The sequence below is a fragment of the Talpa europaea genome (assembly GCF_964194135.1).
Source record: "Talpa europaea genome assembly, chromosome: 14".
Lineage (NCBI taxonomy): Eukaryota > Metazoa > Chordata > Mammalia > Eulipotyphla > Talpidae > Talpa > Talpa europaea.
Genome location: NC_140082.1, coordinates 23,549,129 through 23,574,168, shown reverse-complemented (window position 1 = coordinate 23,574,168; position 25,040 = coordinate 23,549,129). Strand labels below are relative to the sequence as shown.

The window sequence follows — 25,040 nt, the reverse complement described above, 5'->3', positions numbered from 1 at the left end:
AAAAAAGCTGTTGGCGTAAACTGTTTGATTCTCTTCTCAAGTGAGGCTATAGGATGGGTTCCACAGTTGCCTAGGTTTTCTGGTCACATGTACTAAACACTTTGGCCTGGATACTGTGCTCAGTAAGATAGACTGAGCTAGCTTCCCCGCCCTATTGGGACAGTAGAACAGAACCCAGGGCCTACACAATATTTGGGGACCCCACTGAATTCTCTGCCAGGCTGGACAACCAGTTTTGTTCTACAAATAGGGAAAACCATGGTCTATGCTTTCTGTTTAAGTACCACAGTAAGCAGTGTTGTTGGATGCACTACATAGTTTGCCATATATCCTCTGCTTAGATTCTCTGACTGGGTGGGCTGAAGCACTGTATTCAGATAGGGGAAGGGCTATGAATTAGTTTCCTTGCCTGGTTGGGGCAGCAGAACCAGCTTCAAACTCAAGGCTCTTATAGTCTTGACTCAAGCCAACCAGCAACTCCTACTTCCCTGACTAAAAGCATCCAATGGCTTTGTTCTATAAATGAACAGCTTTGCTTACCAGACTCTGCTCAGCTGTTGCTGGGCTATGCGGCTTTCTAGGTGTTCCAGCCAGGCCTTCTGGTCAGTTAGGGATGGAGGCTGTACTCAGCAGTTGTGGTGCTATAAATGAGCTCCCTTGCCTGGGCAGACCAGCTCCAAACAGCCTCCCAGGTGTTCCCAGTCAATCTTTCTGGTCAGGTGAAGCTGAGAACTACATTAAGCAGTGGGCGCAGCTGTCAACCAGCTTCTCTGCTTGAAAGGGTCAGACCAACTCCAGGACTGACCTGCATCTGACTGAGTTCCCTGGTCAGGCTGCCCCACCTCGGCTCACAAGGAGAGCAAAGCTGCCAGTTGAAACCGCTACTTGGATGCTGCAGGTAGGGATTCTTTCTGCGAGGATCTGAGTGCTTTTCGCCATCAATATTCGATTCCTTGTGGTCAATTCCTGCAGGTTCCTCCATTAGAGCCTCCATACGAGGTCTTTGGAATTATGGGCAAAGAAGGACTTACAATGAAATGTAATTTTTACTTTAAGTAGGGACTGCTTTCGTCTGGACTCTTAGAACTCTGAAACAAACCCCATGAAATGAGAACAGTGTGGAGGAGCTGGATGCCCACCGTGGGCTCTCCCCTCGGGAGGAGTCCTCTAGCAAACAGCTCTCAGTGTGGTGCTGTGCCAGCCTGGGTGAGGGGCAGCGCAGTCAGCTTGCAGTCACTCTTCTGCCCCTTCTGATGTGGTCTGTCTACTTCTGTGTGGGGTATGGAGTGCTTCAGCCTCGCCCACATGTTCTAGGAGTTTCTCGGTCCATACATAGTTGTTTGTTGTTCTTGGGAGAGGAGCAAGTCAGGAGCAACATACCGCCGTCTTGGTGGTGATGTCTCTGCGCTGGTTTCGTTTGGAGAGGACGGAGCTCTGGACCACGGGTGCCTTGCATGTCAGTGGACTCCAGCCGTCTGGGTGTGCTTTGTGCTTTGAACATCACTGTAATTTCATCTAAGCTTTGCTCATGAGTAGACTCAGTACAATATACAGAGCTCTGTGCAGAGCCAACCCTGTGTTCAGAGCTTAGATAATCATTAGATAAGAGAGGCGCACACTCTGAAAATTGCCATGATGCAAGAAGAAAATAATCACAGTGGCAGTAAAAGGAAAAGTCCAGATATGATCATTAATGAGCATGTTAATAAAGTAGTATTCATCCTATGTAAAGGTGAAACTCCTCTTGTTTTTGCAGTCAGCTTTAATCAGAGAGGTACTTAAATGGGAGATCCAAATCTATTTAGTGGCTCCAGGATCTTGGTCTGATCAGAATCACCTGTGGTGCTTTGCGCATGCTCAGACTTTATCCCAGACTTAATTGCATCATTATATGCTGATCTGTGTAATTTGCTTCTAGTAATGAAGAATAAACAAGGAAAACTGGTTCTAGGCTTTTAACTTTATTCAGGAGTGAATTTTAGGTTCTGGAGAGATTTCCTTTTTTATACACAAATGGAAAGTATTTAATTCACAGATGACGTGATTAACTCCTTCGTCAGTTGTCAGTTCACCCTCCCCAAGTAATCTGCTCTAAACAATATATTACCTGCTATGCAGGTTTTTTTGTTTCTTAAAAATATGTCACTAGTCTTGGCTGTTTATTTGTATCAGCATCTTGGTGAAACTACACAGGTTTTATAGTTTTCTAACTTAATTGGTGCTCTGTGTACCTTCCTCCCTCTTGCCATGAGACACCTGTTCTTCTGGGTCCCTGTTGTTGCTGGTTTGTGAGGAGCTGCTGCTCCGCTGGGCACTGACCCTGGCTTGGAAAAGGGCTCTCTGCAGGGAATGGGTTTCTCTCTGCTGGTTCCTGTCCAGACTTCTGTGCGTTAGTTCCTGGGTGTGTGTGACGTCAGTGTCGTGGGGCAGGAGCAAACACTGGGAATGAGTGCCAAGAAAAGCAAGGTGCAAGTTGTCTTCTTAAGCAGTCTTTCAACCAGGTAGAAGAAAGGTGACCGCTGTAACTGGACTCGCCTCCAAGCAGACATAAGAGGCTCTTGGAATTATGGGCAAAAGGAGACTTACAATGAAATGTAATTTTGCTTTTAAAAGTAGGAAATGAACTTTCCTTTTGACTTTTAGAACTCTGATGGAAACTAACGTTACTTTCTTAGTTTACTTATTGAAAATGATACATGCAAGGATGACAGCCTCTTCTGGTTTACTGCTATAAAGTAAACCTCGTCTTTCGAAATGAAATAGTTGTGAACTCTTGTAAACACTGGAAAATGATGCAACTTTAAGCAGCTTCATTAAGGTATAGCTTGCCTAAAACAAGCTCACTTGAGAATATATAAATCCTATGACTTTCAGAAACTTTTTAGATTAGATAATGATTACCACAATCCAGTTTTAATACATTTTCATACAGAAGCTGTAATATATTTTTTTAATATTTAAAAAATATTTATGCATACAAGAACTGGGGGTGGTGGTGAGAGGATTCACCAGAGACAGAGTGGGCAACAGAACAGGCAGACTGACTGAAACACACTGCTGAGGGGAGCAGCGGGACAGACAGGAGAGGTCTGCTGTGCCATGTGGGTAGCTCCCTGGCCAGCTGGGGATCAAACATGCTGCAGAGGCTGGCGATAGCTTGATAGCACTGTGTCTTTAACCCTTGTGCCACCAGGGAGGCCCTGTTATATTTTTAAAGTAATTTTATGTGCCAACTGTTAACGCCACTTCTAGTCTCATTCCTCACCTTGATGCTGGCATGGGGAAGAGGCTTCTCTGTCACACTGGCACCTAACTGGAAGGCAGAGCGCTGGAAGCACAGCGAGGCTGTCTGTGAAATGTGAGTGTCTGTGCTTGTGACCACTCACAGTCCAGGCCCCCTTCGTTTGCAGAGCGGAATTCTACAAGTCCTCACACTTGTGCCCTCTCCCTGTCAGCCTCTCCAGTCTCCCTGCCTGGGTGGGCCTGGAGTCCCAGGGCCACATGTAGACGCTGTCAGGGATTGAAGGGTCTGTTACCTCAGGTGCTTGTTACACTGGGAGGCACCAGTACGAGCAGGTTTTTCAAACCATAAATTGATGAAAATTTTTCCAAAAATTTGAGAACTAGAAAAAAAGCAATGAAACCTCCCTATTACCCATCATCCTTCTGGCATTTTTTCCTATTAAGCAGACACCTTTAATGATGTATGTTTTTTCTCATGTACTTTCCCAAAGAGTTAAATCCTCGCATACACCTAATTTTGTGGCCTGCTTTTCTCGCATAAAAAGTGACAAATACTTGCAAGATTTTAGCAATTTATTTTTGCTATAACTTAGTAATTTTCTGGGCCAATGGGCAGTTTACCCAAGTCAGAAACTTTCAGATTCTAGATGACAAGATTCAGTTACATCGTCTTTGTATGAAAATGCACTCTTCACCCGGAAAGGGTAGGTTCTGATCAGTTTCTTGGGTCCAAAGCTTGAAAGCTTCCATTAGCAGGAAATTGCGGAAAAAGCCAGCATTAGTACCAAGGCCTTCTCTAGACACCATCTCAGGACAGACTGACAGGTGCAGGTGGTGGAAGGGGGATGGCGTGCATTTCACCAGACTGCTTGTCACAGCAAGAACTCCCTAAATGTCCTTGAAAGGGTCTCTGGGAATTAGGGGAGGAGAAAAGACAAGACAGGCCGTGACAGGGCTGTGAAGTGAGGCAGATCATCGCACTGTGGACGAGGTGAGGTTCTGGGGTGAGGTTTCAAAAGGTACTAAATGGTCCCAGATTGTGAGGTCAGAAGAGTGTTGTGGGGGCCTCCCCGGTGGTGCAGTGGTTGAGTGCCGCGCTGTGAAGCTGTCCGCAGCCTCTGCAGCGCTGGTTCGATCCCCGCCGGCCAGGGAGAACCCTACATGGTGCAGTAGACCTCTCCTGCCTCACCCGCTGCTCCCCTCAGCAGTGTCTTCGCTCCGTCTGCCTGTTCTGCTCCCCGCTCTGGCTCTGGTGAATTCTCTCACCCTCTCGCGCTTCTGACTGTACCTCAGTTCTTATGTATAAAATAAATAAATAAATCTTTTTAAAAAAAGGTGTTGTGGGTTTGCAAAAAAAATAAGGTTATTGAAATCCTTCTAGAAGGCCGTTTCAGTAGTTAGTGACTGTGACAGTCAGATTATTGAAGGTTGAGGAAGGTAGCAAAGCATGAAGCCTGCAAGTTTAGAGAAAAGGCAGATGAGAGGGGAAGGGAGGGGTTGACGTCAGAAGGGCGAATGCACATTTTCTAGATGAGGGTCCATGAAGAGCAGCCCGGGCCCCTGTACTGCATGGTGCCTCTTCACGAGCATCCTGTTCACTGAAAATCTCAAGTCTCATGAGCAGCTTCCAGCGGCTTGAATTCAATTTTCAGGTTTTGTTCCCAACACCAGATATTTCTGGTTTCTTTTGGATTGGGTCAATCTTAAACTTTGGCTAAAATTGTAGCACCCACGTTCACCTGCTGGCTGGCTGACAGCTGCCCCGCCGACTTTGGGAAGCGAGAGTTCGGCCCAGCAGGCCGCTCGGAGGGCAGTGGAGCAGGCGCGGGGCTCGGGACACACCTCGACTCATTCAGTCTCATACAAACCTGTGAGGTATGTTCTACTTTCCCCACTTTACAATGAGGAAATGGGGGCGCGGAGAGGCTGAGCAACCACTCAGCTGCCAAAGTGAACTGGTGTAAGTCAGAGCGCTATCCGGAAGTAGGAAGTTCTTCATGAAAATCCCAGATAAGATGAGGCCCTTAACCCCACATCCACTATGGAGGAGCAGGTAGATGGGATTACTCTCCAATGAGCCTGGCAGACAAGGTCCCCCGATTCTGGCCTCAGCCCTATGTCCAGCTCGGCTCCTGGCTCAAGTCCACTCCACGCTGTCCACTCCAGCAAAACCAAACGACGTGTTTCTTGACCTGTGATCTTAAGAGACCCAGGTCTATCCCAGGCACATCAGGTAACTGGAAGCAGAGACCTGGCAGTGGGCCAAGTTGAACTTGGCCCGTTCCCAATCAGAAGCCATTGCTGCCCTTTGCCTGCCCTCTCCGGGGCGCACAGGGCCTGGCTCCCCACCACGGCCCCAGCGGGGGTGTGCTGGTATGGGGGGTGTGCTGGTATGGGGGGTGTGCTGGTGCCGAGGGTGTGCTGGTGCCGAGGGTGTGCTGGTGCCGAGGGTGTGCTGGTACGGAGAAGCAGTGCTGGGCAGCGAACGGAACTGCTGGTTAGGAGGATGGAGATTTTGAAGGCAGATTTCAGGGTGATGACTACATAGTCGGAAAAAGCAGGGGCTATTTTAACCAAGTGGAGATGTGGGGAGCAGAGGGACTAAGAATCTTCATGCTTTGTCTTGCTTTTCAGTCTCTGAGAGTGACTTCTGATTTCTTCTTTCTCAGCGTGACCCAGAGAGGCAGGTTTTTGGACATTACAGACGCCCCAGGACTCAGGGCCAGAGCAGAGGGTCGTTTAGGCCAAGGGCCCCAGAGCCGGAGGACTGATCCTTGTCAGGTGAATGCAGGGCATGAAGTCACTGGTGGGGGGAAGGGAGGAGGAGAGGCTGAAGCGAGGCCCTCGGGCAGGGGGAGTGGAGCTGCAGGTGGGAGATGAAACTTCTGTGCAGGATTTGAGGAGGGGCAGGGAGCGCCTTGGTTTATTTTTTTGCATTCCCAAGGGCATTCCCAAGGGAACTGGGCGCTGCAGGAAGCTGGAAGGCTGCGCCCCCGCTGGTCATCTGAACCGACGAGGGTCCTGTGAGAGCAGACCTGGAAATGCCCCTGGGGTTCAGAAGAAGCATTTGGTGGGTGACTTGATCAGCAGCAGTCTGGGTGGCGCGTGGTGGCAACGGTCAGAGGGCGAGGAGGGCGCGTCCCGCGTTCCCTGGGCCAGGCCTTAGCCCCGAGTAGCACAGCAAAGTCACGCGCAGCCAGTGATGAAAGGGGTGACCTGAGGTTTGTGGCTGTGAACTCACAGCCTTGGGTTTTGACAGCGCCTTCTGAAGTCTACGATGAAAGCAAGACATTCACTTTTTTGCTGATCGAGTTAATTTGGTTTCCCTCAAATTCTGATTGATGCATCTGGTGTTTTTCCCTTGGCTCCCTCGACAAGCAGACGGATTAATTAGGAGACGACATTTTTGGCACCACGGCTGTTCCTGTCCTGACAGTCTTTCTGGTTCTGCTGGTCTCCGAGCAAGCACGGGCAGGTGACTGTGCAGCTGAGCTGCTCCCCTAGAAGCGTTTCTGAACAAAGTGAGGTGCGCGGTTCCTCTACAGACTTGGCCCGATGCAGGGGCTCTCCTCGCAGCGCTGGAAGGAGCGCAAGACTAGAATCCACAGTGCAGGCTCCCCCCGCCCGGGTGAAGTGGGGACACCCCGGGGGTGGGGGGCTCTGACATTGGTGCTTTGGAAGCTCCCCGTATGCCCAGGACGGAGTCAGTGGCACAAGGAGCCACGGTCCCCCTGGCCTGGTCCGCTCCGGGCACCAGTTGCCTCCAAGCTGATGCCCCGCCCCCCCTGTCTCTTCTGAATCCCGCTGCCCTTGGGGATGCCGCCGCCTTCCCTCCGCTCGCCAGAGCCGCGCGTGGACTCCCGCGCCTCCCGTGTGGCCTCGGCCGTTCTTGGTGGCTGGGAACCAGGGGGCCTTGCCGGAAAGTGGCAGAAATGCTTAATCTCGGCTTTTATCATGGTCTCTGTGGGCTGCAAGCATTGCCACAGGCAGGATGATGACCCCGTAAAACAAGCCTTTCTGGCCTTGCTGAGCCCAAATGAGTAGCTTCTCAGTTTCTTCGCTTTCTAGTGATTTATGACCTACATTTAATGCCCCCATCGGAACAGTGTCTCCACCACTGCAGCGGGTTTTTTTTTTTTTAAAGATTGATTGATTGATTGATTGATGCATACATACATACAAGCACTGGGTACAGTCAGAAGCGCGGGAGGGTGAGAGAATTCACCAGAGCCAGAGCGGGGAGCAGAGCAGGCAGAAGGACCGAAGTACACTGCTGAGGGGAGCAGCGGGCGGCAGGAGAGGTCTGCGCGCCACGTGGGACCCTCCTCCGGTGGCCGGGGAGCAGCCGGGGATAGAACCGGCGCCGCAGAGGCTGCGGGCAGCTTCGCAACCCAGCGCTCAACCACTGCGCCACCGGGGAGGCCCTGCAGCGGGTTTTGGTTTAATTTTTGGAACCGATGTCCAATCTAAGACCAGGAAAAATACCCTAAAATACCCTAACAGGTTGGGGGGCCAGGCGGCGGCCCCGCCCTCCCCAGGCCTAGTGCACTGAGGAGTCCCCAGGCCCTTCTGCCCCCCGGGGTGCCGGGCAGTTTTAGGATTAAAGCCACTTTGGCGTCATCATAAGGATTATGAACTAAAGTCACTTACGGGTCCTTCCTAGGCCAGATTCCTTCTAGTCCCTATTATGATAAGATAGTCCCAGGCTCAATTTCCACGTCCACTTCTGAAATTCCAGCCTTAACAGAACAGGGTAGCTCTCGTTTCAGAGAGAAAATTTCCAATAGGGAGTCTTTTTTTTTTTTTTTTTTTTTTTTTTTTTTTTTAGAATTTCTTTTTAAGATTTATTTATTTATGCATACAAGAGCTGGGGGACAGGTCGGAGATGCGGGGGGGGGGGTGGTGGTGAGAGGATTCACCAGAGACAGAGCGGGGAGCAGAACAGGCAGACTGACTGAAATACACTGCTGAGGGGAGCAGCGGGCGAGACAGGAGAGGTCTGCTGCGCCATGTGGGTAGCTCCGTGGCTGGCCGGGGATCGAACTCGTGCTGCAGAGGCTACAGATTGCCTCATAGTGCCTCACAGTGCGGTGCTCAAGCTCCTGCGCCCCCAGGGAGGCCATCCAATAGGGATTCTTAAGCCAAGCCTCTTAAAAAGGGAGCTAAGCTGTGGCCAGATGTCTGGAGAGATCTTCTGTGTCTTCTTTCCCGTAGTCACATCTTCCTCTGTGAAACAGATTGGATTCAAGATAATTTGGGATAAACAATTCGCTATTTTAGCTAAAATTTTACTCAATATTTCCGAGGAAGAACAGGAAATACACGACAGGGGCTGTTGGTTTCCCTTAGAACTCGGGACATACAGAGAGGAAGCCTGGTTGCGCTCCCGTCTGTCCTTTTTGTTTTGTGAAACCAGATCAAGCAGAGCCGAGCCTGAGCGAGTGGAAGGCGCCTGAGGGGCGGTGCCGGCTCCGGGCTCTGAAGCCTGGCGCTGGGGGCTGCCTGCTGCCGACGCGCTGCCCAGGGGGGTTGTGTGTTCCCTGCTGCTCCCGCCGGGCCTCTGTGCTTCGGCGGCGGGAGGAGCCAGCGGCGGTGAGAGGACGCGGACCGGCCGGGCCGGGGGCTGGGCCTCCTTCCCGGTCTTCCAGGCCCTGCTGGGTTCTCCCCGGGAGTCAGACGGAGTCAGACAGCCGAAGGGGCCTCCCTTCCTCTGTGCCGCATGAAGCCATTCTTTTCCTCCCTCCGGACCCGCGGAAAATCATCGCAGCCGCTGAGTTCGGCAGCGTGTTCATGCAGCGCCCTCGTGAGTAAAGGCCACGGCTGCAGGCCAAGCAGCCACGCCAGCAGCTGACCAGGACGGCGCCGGGCGCGGGCGGCTTCCAGGCCGCGGGGCTGGGCTGCGGGTACAGGTGGAGCCGCCGGGCTCGCAGGGAGAGCGGCCGGGTCGGCGCTGCCTGCGCACCTGACACTTGGCTTCCCCGCACCCCTGGGCCCGGGGGCACCCTGTGCAGGCGGCCAGCCTCCTCCCTGTGGGAGGACCTGGAGGCGGGGGCAGACCAGAAGGGAGGCTACAAATAGGACTTCCGACTTGAGACAGTGCTACTCATTCTTTTTTTTTTTTTTTAAATAGAGGCATCTATTTATCTATCTATCTATCTATCTATCTATCTATCTATCTATCTATCTATCTATCTATCTATCTATCTATCTATCTATCTATTTATTTATACAAGCACTGGGTACAGTCAGAAGCGTGGGAGGGTGAGAGAATTCACCAGAGCCAGAGCGGGGAGCAGAGCAGGCAGAAGGACCGAAGTACACTGCTGAGGGGAGCAGCGGGCGGCAGGAGAGGTCTGCGCGCCATGCGGGACCCTCCTCCGGTGGCCGGGGAGCAGCCGGGATCGAACCGGCGCTGCAGAGTCTGCGGGCAGCTTCGCAACCCAGCGCTTAACCGCTACGCCACCGGGGAGGCCCGGTGCTACTCATTCTTCAGCCCATTATTTGGAAGACTGTATTTTAGGACCATTTAGGGGAGGGGGCTTTAAAATCTAGGATGGAGAAACTGTGTGTGCTCTCCCAAATGGCTCACTCTGACAGTTCAGTCATTGCAGCCGCTCAGGCGACTCCCCCACCCTCACCTCAGCCTCCTGTCACAGAGGGAGGTGGCCTGGCCGCCTTTGGTGGGGAGTAAAGGGCCATGATCACAGTGGCCAGAAGAACCCGCTGCAGGCTGGCCCCTGTGCCTCAGTGTCTCCTGGGTAGGTGTGCGCCACAGCTGCAGGGCAGGTCAGCACAACCCCTGTGTTTCTGGGGCTTTCTAAGCCCAAAACCAAGTGAATGCCGAAGTCCCTTAGCCGCGCGCCCTTCCTCTCGGAGGTTAGCATCCCTCCAGGTCCTGGGGTCAGCCACCTCTGAGCATCTCCCGAGACGGGACCGCAGAGCATGTGTCCAAGTTGGATGTGTTGAGACAGGAGTAAACTGAGGCTGTTCTGGGCAACTTGGGACATATTGTCACCCCATGGACACAGAACACTGCTCTCAGCAGTCCCCTTGGAATTTTCAAGAAAACTCCTAACTGCTGAAATGCGCCGTAACTACAGGAAACACTGCGCTGATATTTGGTTGGGAATGGCACGCGTCCAGAAGAGGCCTGAGACACCTTTAAAGCATCCCAAGGCAGTTGCAGTGGAAAGATTATAATTTCAGTCTAAATTGAGAAGGGACTCTGAAAACACCAGACCCTTCGGTTGCAAAATTCCAGCTGAAACAAGACCCCCTCAGGGATGGATGTTTGTGGAGGACGTGGCCACAGGCCAGGGGAGTGTGAGGGGTTTCTAGGTAGTTCCCACAGTGTTTCACAGAAGAGCTGGATTAGATACTGACCGTGTAAGCAAAGTGGTCTACAGATGACCCTCCCCCCATTTTTAATAGCAACTTGTGAGGCGCAGCCCAGCAGCGCCACTCCTAGAGGCGGGGTCAGTGCCCAGCACAGAGAGGAGAGCAGGCTGCTGGGCCAGACCCTGTCCCAACCGTCAGGATAAATGAGACATGTGATGGATTTTAAAAAATGGGTGTGATCAATGGTTTTAAAAATTGGTAGCTGTTAAGATTTTGCCGCAGAGAAAATCTAGATCTCATAAGGCTACAAGACCCAGTCGACCAGGAGGATGAGGGCAAGGCCCAGGAGCCTCCTGGCCGCCTCACAAGGGCTGAGGAAGCAGGCGGCCCGGCCCAGCGGGTGCCCAGGGACAGCCCGAGGCCTCCTGGTCCCGGGACAGATGCCGCGCTGGCCGAGCGCCGCTGTGTCCGGGCAGGGAGGACGTGGCCGCAGGGAACCGGACATCCTGGGGCTGGGCCTGCCCGGCCCCGGCCTCCTTCCCAACCAGCGGGTCCCCCAGCCATGGAGACGTTTGCACAGCAGCCCCCTCCTCGCTCACTGGATTTGATCTGGGAGTCAAACGGGGGGGTCCTTGGGCTCCAGCCGTGTGTGAGGAAGAAGAGGCAGATGCCATGTGAGCCTGGGGGCACGGAGGGCACCTTCAGAGGCAGCCGGGAGGAGCAGGCGGAGGAGCAGTGCGGCAGCGCCTGGCAAGCCCTTTCCTGAGGCAGCTGAGCACCCGGCGCTGTCCGGACAGGTGGGCTCCGGGCGCTCAACGAAGTAGTCCAGGGCCCTGCCGCAGGCCACGTGCCAGCTTCCCCTCGCCACCCGTGTGCCCGGAGCGCCGCGGAGCCCTCCGGAGGCGGCACCAGGATAAACACGACAGCGCAGGGTGTGAACCTTTCTGGGTGGAGACCCTGGGGCACCTTGTGAAAGCGCGGGCACTCGCCCAGAAAACCACACACCCCAAAACCCGACATTGCCTACTCTTTGTGTTCTTAACCTGGGGGAGCCGGAGTGGAGACCCAGGAGGCCCCAAGCAGGGAAGGCTGGCCAGCGGGTGGGATGGGGTGTGCCCGGCGCAGCCTGTCAGCGCTGCTCACCGCCCCAAGGGGCACTGAGAACGTGGCAAGGAGCGCGGTGGCCGGGCGGGCCAGGAACCTGCATCACTGGGGACAAGTCACAAGGTCTGACACAACCTGATTTTTTTTTTTAATCGCGGTCACAAACTGCAGCAGACAGTTATTCCGTTTTTCCAGCTGAGAAATCGGTCACAAAAAAAGGACACAAAGTGCCTGATGTCGCTCAGCTCAGCCTTGGCAGGGGTAAGGCCAAAGGGATGGCTTGCGGAGCCCTCCTCTGGGGCCCCGGAAGGGGCAGCGAGGGGCTGGCTGTGCGGTGGCTCCTCTCCGAGGCGCCTGCGTTTTCTTGGCCATGACCTTGCTCAAGTGAACCCGCGGGGCTCCTGGGCGCGCTCGCTCTGGACCCGCCCACCCAGGCCCACGAACACGGCGGCTCCCACAGGCAGCAGTCAAGCAGGAAGGGCCTCTCCCTGGCTCCTGTGGAGGGAGCTGGTCCTCGGCACCAAAGGCCTGTCCGTAGGAAACCACGAAGGAGCTTTATGTTCTTAAGGAGTATGGAGGAGGCTGGCAAGTGACTGAGGGGGCGTCACTGGCACCCAGAGAGCGTTATCAGGGGATCTGGGCGTGTGGGGACACCCAGTTCGTGGCCCTGTAAGCAGAAAGGGTGACTGAACGGAAAAGGCTCACAGGCCGCCGCGGGCCTGGGGAGCGGGCAGCACGAGACAGGCCTGGAGCTAGAACCAGCCGAGCTGGCCGGGCCCTGGGGGCAGCAGCGCACGCACCTTCTCCCCGCGGGCTCCCTCCACGCGCCACCTCCTGGAGAGGCTTCCTTGGGGAAGGGGAGGCGGCTGGCAGCACAGCAAGGCAGTGACGGCATCGCAGCCCCGATGCCCTACGAGCTCCGCAGGGAAGCTCAGGAGAGAGGCTGCTGGCTCTGGCGGCCTCCCGAGGCTGGCTCAGCTCTGGTGCGTTCTTGCTGGGGACAGTGTGGGCACGTGACTGGGGCGACGGCCCCACTTCCTGTCCCCTCCACGCTCGTGCCCGCGGGGCAGAGCTGACCCGCTGCCTCCCTTCCTGACTGGACGGAGCTGCTGCCCTACAACTCAGGTCGTGATCAGATGAGCACTGGGCCAGCTGCTTGGTAACTGGCTGTTCATGTTCAAGTGCCTTTTCGCAGGCCTGGAGGAGGCGCGTCTCCCCAGGTCCCACTCGGGTTGTGTCGCGACTCTGGCTTCGCGCTGCTCAGCCGCCTCTGCAGACGAAGGAAGGGCTGGAAGGGCTGGAGGGCGCGGGGCTGGCTCAGGCCGCCTCAGCTCTTCTCCAGGAGACTGGAACCTCCTTTCAATCCTTAGAAAGATGACGTCTTTATAGATGTTGTATTAAATCGCTTCCCTCAACTATGCTCTGATTACCCTTACGGTCTCTAAGGTTAGGGAATTTATACCAGCAAATTATGCCGAGCCCTGAGAAAATGACGGAAGATTTGAAAAGGAACACCCCGCCGGCGGGGACGGAGCAAGGACAAGCAACCAGATCAGCAGGTGTTAACAGGGCAAAGTAATGATTTCATTTGGGTCCTAAGAGGAGGACCCGATTTCATTAGTCCTACAGACCTTTCCTGTATCCTCTCTGGAAAGTCTCTCAGTCGGGAACATGTAGCCACCAAACCACCCGAAACTTGCTTGACTCTTCGTCACTCACGCGTCCTTCTTCCTAGACACGGAGCCGGCCACGCCAGGGCGGCACCTTCCTCGCCAGCCAGTGCAGCGCCAGCCTTGCTGCTGCTTTTCTCCCCGAGCGCCTGCATCCTGCTGCCAGTGACCTCATTAACTGGGTGGGTTCTCTGGTCAAAGAAATGCAGCAAGCTGTAATTCTTGTGTATTCGTTCACGCAAATCTTCCCTCAAAATCATCTATTCGCTTGACTGAAAACAGGATTCGGACTGTTCTCCAGGAAATGAAACCTGGCAGTGATGAGAAAATAATCTGTAAAACAGCCTAATCATTTCCCCCTTAACACAGCATTTAAACACTTTAGCACAACATTTATTTTAAATTTTTATTATTTTTTTTTTACTAAGGCACATGATGAATCGAAATACTGAGGTACAAAACGCAAGTTTCTGCGTAAGATTTTTAAAATCATCATTTTGGAAAATGAAGGTGAACATCATCTTCCAGAACATTCAGCTTTTAGCTTGTTTTTTCTTTTGGACCAGTTCAACCAGCAACTTGTATCTAGCGATACAGTCTTCCTGCAGGAAGAGAAAAAGAGACGTGAGATAATTACTCCACAAGTCAGCGTGACCGTCTTGGGGCGAGCCTGCTGGGCTCTTTGCTGGGCATGCCCCATGCTAAAGAGGAGGTGTCATGTCCATTCACTTGGCACAGAACCTGCCCGGCATTTCCTAGGTGAGTCCTGCTGATGGCGGGCAGATGAGGCCAGCCAGGGGCAGCCCAGGGGCAGAACGGCGCGATGGGGGCGGGGCTGGTCCAGCCATTTATCCTTGTCACGATTACTACGACATTCAACTTGCTAACTGCAGTTATTATGCTAACATTTCACTATTTCATCACAGCATGTCACTTCAGAGAAACCAAAAAAACTTGAGGCCGGTATTAACATAATTCTCATTGGGATTTGTCTCTTCCCAAGGGTCCGCTGGAAGGTCCCTCGGGTGGGTGCATCGGTGCAGCCCCCCAGGGCCTGGTGGGAATGAGACAGAAGCCTCCCTCCTGCTTGGGAAGGCTCAGAGCTCCCTGCTCAGGTCCCAGCTGCCTGCAGCTCGCACCCTTGCGGGAGGGGACTCATGACTGGAGCGGAGGTTTCTCAGGTTTCTTCAGGTGCTTTCCAGAATCCATTTCTGATTCTGTTCAAAAAATACTTGCTGCAATGGCCCTGTCAGCCTCCTGTAACGCACGGTGTAGTGCAGACTGGTTTCCACTCTGCAGCAGATGATTGGCAGCTGCCTTGGGCAGAGACTGTTCATTCTCTTCCCAGATTGCAGCTGTGGTGGATGAGTCTCTTCTTACCACTGCCTTTCTAGTATCCTGGAAGACTACCTGCCTACAGTCTAAAATACCAGCCTGGCCTTAATGGCTCTGCTGCCACTGGTGCCCACTGCTGGACCCCAGAGGCAGCCAGTACCGCACCTGACCCAGCAGACAGGGGCTCTGTGCTCTGGGAAACAAGCCTGTCATGAATCCAGCCTGGCATCTGGCTCAGCAAAGACTCCTCCGTGAGGCCCAGGACTCCCCATGGCTCCCATCCACTCACAGGGTGCCGTTCCACAGCAGGTGCCCCTCCTGGACCTCATTCTAAACTCAAGGCTCAGCGGGAACACCTGCAGGACAAAACACGTGCTGCCCGGTTCTGGTGGAAGCAGGAAGGTTTCTGAACCCCAAGGCAATGAGTTTTGAGTGTTCTTTCTTAGGAATTCACAGTTCCAGCTCCTTCATTTTAAGCCAGTGTCAATTCATCACACATGAAATGCCTGTGTCCTGACAGATGCTAGAGAAATTCAGGGAAAATAATTACGTTTGGCAAACCAGTTGGAGAGACTTGGAGAATCTGTGATTCTCCAATAGATCAACTGTTAATAGTTTATTTTTCTCCCCGGGAATTCTCAGCTTCATCATTTTAAAGTAGGTGATAGATAACCAGGCCTGAACACACAGGGACATTCATGGCCACAAGCTAGATTTTCCAACATAGAATTTCAATTAAAAAAAATGTAAATGAACATCAATGTGCCCAGAGGCTACAGAGTAGTAGGCACAGAAGGCAGAAGAGATTGGTTCTTCTGATTTCTCAGCCATCCTGGTGCCTCAGCCTAAGAGGAGAGCTTCAAGGAATGAAGCCCGGGAGAGTGTGTGTCAAGAAAGGGCCACGTTGCACAGCGCACACTGAAGCGCCACAGCCCCACACCATCAGAGCAGGAGGCGAAGACCCAGGTTGGGGGTGGTCCCGACAGGGACACTCCGCCAACCCTCCTATCTGAGTCTTTTATTTGAGTTATCTGCAGATGTATTTAAGCAGATACTGAGAGCTGTAAACAGGGAAAAGGTAATTATAAACAGCCAAGGTTACAGAGGACGAGCCGAATCCTGTGTCACTCTGATCCCACCCCCACTCACAGAGATGGTGGCCAGGGAGCGAGGCGCTGCTGCTGAGCCCGCCCAGTCTACCCGATCACGGTGCCCACCACCACACACAGCCCTTGTCAGAGCGACTGCAACGCTACAGGTTGTGATTTTATAAGAAATCTGCTCACACAGGTTAAAGGGAGCTGCCACCACAGGTGGAGAAAATGCTGCTTGGTCCTTGTGCTTCTCAAATCGCTGTGCCCGTGGAGGAAATGCTCGTAGGCTGGCAGGGTTGAAATGCATTGTGGGTGAAATGTATTGTCTAGTATATGTGCTGCCGAAGCAAACACTGAAATGTATTGTCTAAATATGGAATTTTCTCTGAGAAAAACGGAACTGGTCTGAATGATTAAACTGATAATCTTGAGCTCATTTACATACACTAATACATCACGCACAGATTCACATGCTTTTGGGAGAAATACACGAGAAGATAAATGGCAAATAAGCGATCACGGAGACAGTTGTAGATAGAAAGAATAAAACCAAAGAAAAATTAGGTAGACATGGCCGCAGCCCCCTCAATGGCATTTTCAAACAAATGTGGAGGCCTCTTACTTTCCCTGCTCACCCACCTTACTCTTAGACGGGACACATTTGGCTATTTTGTCCCAGCGGTCAGAGGATCCTTTCGGGTGCTGCTGTAATGCTAATTCCAGAAGTTTCTGTTGACTCTGAGTCCATGGTTCCTCCACAGCACGAGTGCTCTCTCTCTTCTGGCTTTCCTCGTCACTGGATTCATTTTGCTCTGACATGTCAAAGTCTTTCTGCCTCTTTCCTCGGAACTTTTCTTCTGGCTCCGCCTTTGTCGTGGCATCAGGCGGCCTGGCTGGCTTCCGCCGCCGAGGCTGGCTTTCTGCGACCGCGGCCTGCTGCTCCTGAGCGTCCTCTCCCTGCCCGTCCCCGACGTCCTCCACGGGCTGCTCCGCGTCCTCTCGCTGGGTGATGATGTCGTCTGGCAAGGCCACGGTGGTCTTGGCGGACCTGGAGTTCTGGGCTGTTGCTTTGAGCTCAGAGAGTCTAACCATTCCTGCGAGGAAGAGCAGTCACACAGGTGAAAGGGCAAGTGGCTCGGGGACAAGAGCAGCAGCTGCTCCAACACAGGGATCGCTGCCACAACGTTACGGGTGAGGAAAATCAATCTCAGAAAGCAGCAGAGGTGGGACTGGACCCAGACCCTGTCTCTGCTCTTCCCAGCACTCGGAGGAGAGGTGGGCATACGTGGCATCAGGCTGTGAGCAGAGAATGCAAAGACCTTTTTGAGAAGGAATAAGCTGCTACCTTTTAGGTAAGAAAGGCTGTTCTTCATACTCTGAAGTTTTTATTAATTCCATGAGCAAAATTGAAACCTGTCAAATCTTAGGCTGTGCTCACCATTGGGGGGTGAGACACCTGGCACGGGGATGCACTCTCTGCTCAAAGCTGCTTCTGTTGCCACCGTGATTCCTCCTCTGACAATAAAGGGCAAATTCCTCAGTCATGGGTGTCATCTCAGAGACAGCCTGTGTGTTTAACTGCACATCTTTTCTCTCTTTTTAAAGATTTATTTATTTATGCATACCAGAGCTGGGGTACAGGCCAGAGGTGTGGGGGGTGAGAGGATTCACCAGAGACCGAGATGGGAGCAGAACAGGCAGACTGACTGAAATACACTGCTGAGGGGAGCAGCGGGCGAGTCAGGAGAGGTCTGCTGCGCCATGTGAGTCACCTCCCTGACTGGGGATCAAAGTCGTGCTGCAGTGGCTGCAGATAGCTTCATAGTGCTGTGCTTAACCCCTCCCCACCAGGGAGGCCCCACATCTGTTCTCTTCATGACACTTTCAACCCCTCTGCCAGTGCTCTAGTAAGATCCATGTCTGTTTGCCACTTACACCAAGAACACGTTTTTAGGGGGAATGTCTTGGAGGTGGGTTTCTTTCATTGAGAGGCTCATTGCCTATCTCTGCCTCTAGGCCCAGACAAATCTTTTTATTGGTAGCAAAAGGAATCTGGAAATGTCCTTTTTCCTAAAGAGTGTAGACTCCTTCCTGGGGATGGCTTTTGAGACCTCAGGGCTAGCGGCTTCATAATTCGCTCACCTGCAGTACTTTCCTTGGGGCCCATATTTGAGTTATGTTGGAAAGTTTAGGAGGAAAATTCTTACATCGTGGTTCCAAGTAAAGAGTATGGAGCTGCTAATAAAATACAAGTTATTCCTGGAGGAAAGAGATTTTGAGAAACATAGAAAGCTGCTTGTTGTCTATTCTGAATGACTCTTGTCTGTGGATGTGACGGCAGACAGGTGGAGAACCACACAGAGCATTTATGTGGTGCAGACTGGCGTTCTCTTGTGGGTCAGGCCCTCCCCGCCCATATAAGAAAAGCATAAGGTTTTTATAGCTCTGTCAACTTGAGAAATATATCAACACTCACAGTATGGGTAGGGCTGACTGGTTTGCCAGTGCCTGTAATGTGATCCCTATTGGAGATGTGACCAGTAGAGCTCATTGGGCAAAACTATTAAATCAACATATTTAAAGAAGTTATTATAAAAAGGGATGTATTTGGAGAAACCATGCTAGGTGGTATGAAGTGGATGCTAACTCACCAGGGGAGCAGGTAACTGAATCCTTCAGTTGCTTCGCTTTGGTTGTCACCTGTTTCAAAATACAACAGCAAAAACCCTTTATTTTCACAAATCTGTTGTAGGTCACGTAAAGGTCTGTGTGAATGAACAGGGTTCATTAAATCTTAAGCCTGGAAGGACCCTCAGTCATCAGTTCAATTCATAAAATTTAAACAAGCAAACTGAAGCCCAAAGAGATTAAATGACTTGCCCCAAAATATCCATCTAACAGGCAGAGTCAGAACAAGAACTTGAATCTTTTGGTTACTTCTAGTTCACTGATAGGTCAATTATACTAGGCAAACTCAATATAGAATGTTTCAAAATCACTGTATAAAGAGGTCATGACTTTGGAGTAGAATTTCCTGAAAGAGATTATTTTTTACTTGCTGGAGACTGTTATACTAGCAAATATAAACAGTTAGCTAATTTATATTTAAGTCAATCATGCTCCAATATAAAAGTCTTTGTCTTGTCGACAGAAACCCTAAAAGCATATAGATGGACACCAGTGGCAGAATCTCTTGGTGGAAGAGGGCAGATACCCCGAGAATCCTGAGACAATTACATACACAGTGTGGCTCTACAGATGTAATTTTGTTTGGTAGCAATTATTTCTTTTTTTCTATATATTATATTCTATGTAACATTCCATAACTGGCTTTCTTCATTTAACAATGTCTTCTAGATCTATATACAGATTTCCCTTTCTAAAACTGAGATGGAATTTAGAGCGGCATATACACATTTTTTTTAAATTTATTTATTTATACAAGATTGATTGATTGATACAAGCACTGGGTACAGTCAGAAGCACGGGAAAGTGAGAGAATTCACCAGAGCCAGAGCTGGGAGCAGAGCAGGCAGAAGGGGAGGGGAGCAGCGGGCGGCAGGAGAGGTCTGCGCGCCATGTGGGACCCTCCTCCAGTGGCCAGGGAGCAGCCAGGGATTGAACGGCGCTACAGAGGCTGCGGGCAGCTTTGCAACCCAGCGCTCAACCGCTGCACCACCGGGGAGGCCCGGCATATACACATTTTAAATGCATAACTCAAAAAAGACCCATGTAACCAACAGTATAATCAATTATTGAAAGTTCCTTTGTTTCTCCTAAGTTGGTCTCTATGCTGTCATAAACAACCATTCTATTATATATTTCACTATTTTAAAATATGGTGTCAAAATTTAAAAAAATTTATGGGCAGTGAGTTGCCCTAGTGCACTTAAAAAAGAAGCTATCCATTCTTCCTTACTTCAAACACTAACTTTATTAAAATTGCATTTGTTGTATACAAGGACTATTTTAAAACTTTATAGATTCTATCATATTATTCCACACATTCTTGAACCAATATTTCACTGCTTTAATGAATTTTGAAAGTAAAACCTGACAAAATATGGTCAACTCAAAATTAGGGAGATTTGGTATTCTTAGTTCTATCTCTTACTAGCTGGGTGATAAACATTCTTCAATTTTAGTTCCCCTTTTTTTCTCTCTCCAGATGGCTTTGATTTCTATTTTGTGGAAAAAATTTACAGTTATTTAACATGAGCTTCTTTGACTTCCCAACTCCAAATCTGATTACATCACTATAAATCCTTCGCCTTTATCCCATTTCAAAGAACTTGTCTTCCTTTCTCATTCTGAATCCTCCCAGAACTATGCGCCATTAATTTCCTTTGTTTTCAACTTCTCCTTGTCCATTAGATACATTTCATAAACCTTCAAACTTAGCTCAAGCATTCTCTACTTTAAAAGATGATCTTCCATTCCACTTGGCTTACATGATATTATTTGCAAATTTTCCTCCTTTCTTTCAATCTTACTTCACTGGACCCTCCTATACGGTCCTGCCTCTTGTTCCCCAATCTAACATTCAACATTTTGTCTTTGCTATTCATGTATTCTTTCCATTTCCTTTGATGGTTTCCTATCATCTGTTCAATAATACTTTAGAAAAGAAATGTTTAGTCTATATTTCTGGCCTTAACCTCTATCTTGGAATGCCAGTTTCATGGAAATTGACCATGTAACAAAAATGGGCCATCATATTGCAAACAAACTTTATCTGTGTAATAATGAGCTATTTAGAACATTGTTCTAAATAAGGTGTGTATGTGCATATAATTTTCCTCAGAGCAACCATCATCATGGCTTACTTTAGAATATTATCACTTCAAAAAGAAATTGTCCATTTTAGCTATTATCCTCTATGTGCTCCATCCCATCCCACTCCACAACACTAAGCAACTGTTAATCTACTTTTTGACTCTATAGATTTCCCTTGTTCTGGACTTCATATGAATGAAATCAGATAATATATGGATTTTTGAGGCCAGTTTCTTTCATTCTTTTTTAAGATTTATTTATGCATACAAGAACTGGGGTGCAGGTCAGAGGTGTGGGGGGATGAGAGGATGGATTCACCAGAGACAGAGTGGGGAACAGAACAGGTGGATTGACTGAAATACACTGCAGAGGGGAGCAGCAGGAGAGCCAGAAGAGGTCTGCTGTGTTATGTGGGTAGCTCCCAGGCTGGGGATCAAACTCATGCTGCAGTGGCTGCGGACTGTGTCATAGGTTGCATCTTAACCCCTTGCGCCACCAGGGAGGCCCTAGTTTCTTTCAATTGGGTTAACATTTTCCAGATTCATTCAAGGTGTAGTATATATCAGTACTTCATTCCTTCTTATTGCAAAATAATACTCCAGTATATGGGCAATAGTGCATTTTGATGACAGAAATTTATGATATTTACTGTTTTTTGGCTATTATGAATAATACTGCTATAAATATTTGTGTACAAGGTTTTGTGTGGCATATATTTTTCATTTATCTTGGGCGTATATACTTGGGAGTGGAATGCTAAGTCATATCATAACTTTAACTACCACATTATTGTCTGTGTATATATGCCACATATTCTTTATTCATTCATCTATCAATGGGCACTTAAGTTTTTTCATATTTTGGCAACTATGAGTACAGCCGCAGTGAATATACGGGTGCATATATCTTTTCAAATTAGTGTTTTCCTATTCTTTGGATAAATAACCAGAAGCTGATTTGCTGATCATATGGTTCTATTTTCCAGTTGTTGAGGAACCTAGTGGCTGCACCAACTTACACTCCCACCAATAGTACACAAGTGTTCCTTTTTCTCTACATCTTCACCAACACTTACTGCTTCTTTTCTTTATGATAACAGCCATTCCAGCAGGTGTGAGATGCATTATAGTTTCGACTTATAGTTCCCTAGTTATAAGCAATGAAGAACATCTTTTCATGTCACTATTGGCTATCTGTATGTCATTTTTTGTAAATGCCTATTTAGATCATCTACCCATTTTTTGATCAGGTTGTTTTGTTTTTTTGTTATTGCCATTGAGTTTTACGAGTTGTTTATTTTAGATATTAACATCTTTGCAAATTCTCCCATTTAGTAGGCTGCCTTTTCCTCTTAATGATGGTTTCTTTCACTGTGCAGTCTTTTTATTTTTTTAAGATTTATTTATGCGTATAAGAGCTGGGGTCTAGGCCAGAAGTGTAAGGGGTGAGACGAGTCACCAGAGACAGAGTGGGGAGCGGAACAGGCAGATGGACTGAAATACAGTGCTGAGGGGAGCAGTGGGTATGATAGGAGAGGCCTGCTGCGCCATGGAGTCAGCTCCCTGGCAGGGGATTGAACTCCTGCTGCAGTGGCTGGCGATAGCTTGATAATGCTGTGTCTTTAACCCCTGCGCCACCAGGGAGGCCCTAGATGGTTATTATATTTAAGTATATTCCTTATATACCCGTTTAATTGAATTTTTAAAAACCATAAATGGATACTGGATCTTATCAAATGCTTTCTCTGCATCTATTGCAATGATCATCATGTTTTTATTTTATTTGTTGATCTGATGTTTCACATTGATGGATCTGCATATGCTGAACCATCTTTGCATCCCTGGAATAAATCCCACTTGGTCATGGTGAATGATCTTCTTAATGTATTGCTAAATTTTGGTCTGCTAATATTTCACATCTATGTTTATCAGATATTTGCCTGTAATTTTCTTTAGTGTCATGTCCTTGTCTGGTTTTGGTATCATGGTAATGCTAGCTTTGTAAAATGAGTTGTGAAGCAGTTCCTCCTCTTCAGATTTTTGGAAGTTTGAAAAATATGGATATAGATCTTAGAATGTTTGCTAAAATTCACAAGTGAAATCATCTATTCCTGGTCTGTTCAAATTTTCTGTTTCTTCATGATTCAGTCTTGGGAGATTGCACAACTCAAGAAATTTATCTGTTTCTTCTAATTTGTTGGCATATGCTCACAGTAGTCCTTTTATGATCCTCTGTATTTCCGTGGTATTCACTGTAACTTCTCTTTCAATCTGACTTTGAGTCTTAATGACTCTAGCTAAGGGTTTCTTAGGTTTTGTTTTCCGCCCACCACTGCAAAAAAACAAACAAACCAAAAAAACCCCCCAAAAAAAAAACTAGCTCTTAGTTATATTGCTCTTTTGTGTTTTTTTTTTTTCCCTATTTTATTTATCTTTGCTCTGATTTTTATGATTTACTTCTTTTTACTGACCGGGGGCACTTTTTTTTCTAATTCTTTACATGCAAAGTAGATTGATATTTGAGCTACCCCTGTTTTACTGTAAACTTCCCTTTTAGTACTGCTTTTTCTGCAACCCAAGATGCTGGTATGTAGGTTTTTTTTTTTTTTTCTAGTTGTCTCCAGATACTTTGTTGATTTCTTCAGTACCATGCATTTAATCTCCACATATTTGTAGTTTTCCCAGATTTGTTCTTGTGGTTGATTCTTTTTTAAAGATTTATTAATTTATACATATAAGAACTGGGGTACAGGCCAGAGGTATGGGGAATAAGAGTATTCACCAGAGACAAAGTAGGGAACAGAACAGGAGGACTGACTGAAATACACTGCTGAGGGGAGCAGCGGGTGAGCCAGGAAAGGTTTGCTTTGCCATGTGGATAGCTCCCTGGCTGGGGATCGAACATGTGCTGCAGTGGCTGCGGATAGCTATATAAGTAGCGTCTCAACCCCGTGTGCCACCAGGGAGGACCCTCTTGTGGTTGATTTTTAACTTCACACCACTGTGATCAGAAAAGATGGTTGATATTATTTTGTGTATCAGCATGTGATTTATTCTTGAGAATATTTCATTTGTACTTGATAAGAATGTATAGTCTGCTTTTGAATGGAATGTCAATATATGTCGATCTGGTCTAATGTGTCACGTAAGACAAATATTTCCTTGATTTTTTTTGAGGGGGGGAGTGTGGAAGATCTATCCAATGATATGAATGGGGTCCTCTACTACTGTGTTGCTGCTATTAATTTCTTTAGGTTTGTTAATGCATTAAATATACTTTGGTGCTCCTATGTAGGGTGCATATATATTCATGACTGCTATATCTTTTTGATGAATTGATCACTCATTATTATATATAAAACTGTTTTAAAGTCTATTTTGTCTGCTATGAATATAGCTGTGATTTTCAACTTCACTTGTACACAATACGTTTTCCATCCCTATATCCTTACCCTTTAAGTGAATGTCTTATAAACAGCTACAGTTGGGTTTTGATTTTTATCAGTTTAGTCACTGTTTTAGCTCTGAGATTTAATTAAAACTTATTATTTTGAGGTAACAATGGCTTATAACAATGTATTAATTTGGGGAAACAGGTTCACGCCTCTTCCAATACATGTTACAATACCATGTTCACCATCAAAGCACCCATAATCCTCCACTATATTCCACTGCTCCCTTAGCCCTCACCTGCTCTGGCAGCTTTAGTTCTACAATAAGATTTCTAGGGTGTGTTTTGGTTTAGGTTTTCTGTTCCTTTGTTGTTTCTCTATATTACACATGAGTGAAATCATTTGGTATTTGACTTTCTCCTTATGACTTATTTTGCTTAGGATAAACCCTTCCAGTTCTATCCATGTTGTTGCAAGTGGCAAGAGTTCATCTTTTTAATAGTTAAGTAGTAGTATTCCCATATGCAAGTATAACACATCTTCTTAGGTTGTTTCTTTAACTTGGCTAGTATAGAGTACTTCAATGAATATAAGTGTGCATATACTCTGTCATTTGATTGGCGATTTTAATCTATTTACATTTAAGGTGATATTTGATAGGTATTATTTATTGCCATTTTGTTAACTGTTTTTGCTCATTTTCATAAATTTTTTCTTTTTTGCCTTCCCTTCAGGCTTGATGGTTTTCTTTATTGGTATATCTTTCATTTTCTTTTGTGTGTTTATAAGTTTCTGCATTGTGGCTATGGTGAGGCTCAGATATATCTTATTCTATGAGTTGACAGCTACTTGTATTTGAACATATTCAAAAACTGTGTACATTTACCTCCCCTCATGTTATATTTTTGATGTGATTTTACAACTTTGTTGTATCTAATTGTTGTGGCATTTATTTTACTATTCTTGTCTTTTATTCTTTATTTTTGTTTATAGGTGTTTGACCCACTACTTTTACTGTGAATTTACCTTTTCCTGTGAGTTTTTTCCACCTTCTATATGTTTTCTTGTTTTTATCTCAGGCCTTTTTAG

General features: G+C 48.3%; 1 protein-coding gene across 1 annotated transcript in view; it reads right to left on the bottom strand.

Moving 5' to 3' along the window:
* Positions 1–13,888: 13,888 nt before the first annotated feature.
* DNAJC1 (DnaJ heat shock protein family (Hsp40) member C1) overlaps positions 13,889–25,040 on the bottom strand; it is a gene marked incomplete at both ends in the record, with an annotated part of 121,511 nt that continues 110,359 nt past the window's right edge. The window contains 3 exons of the mRNA XM_084253409.1: positions 13,889–13,957; positions 16,424–16,878; positions 18,436–18,484. Of these exons, the coding sequence (XP_084109535.1) occupies positions 13,889–13,957; positions 16,424–16,878; positions 18,436–18,484 (573 nt within the window). The remainder of the gene's footprint in view (positions 13,958–16,423; positions 16,879–18,435; positions 18,485–25,040) is intronic.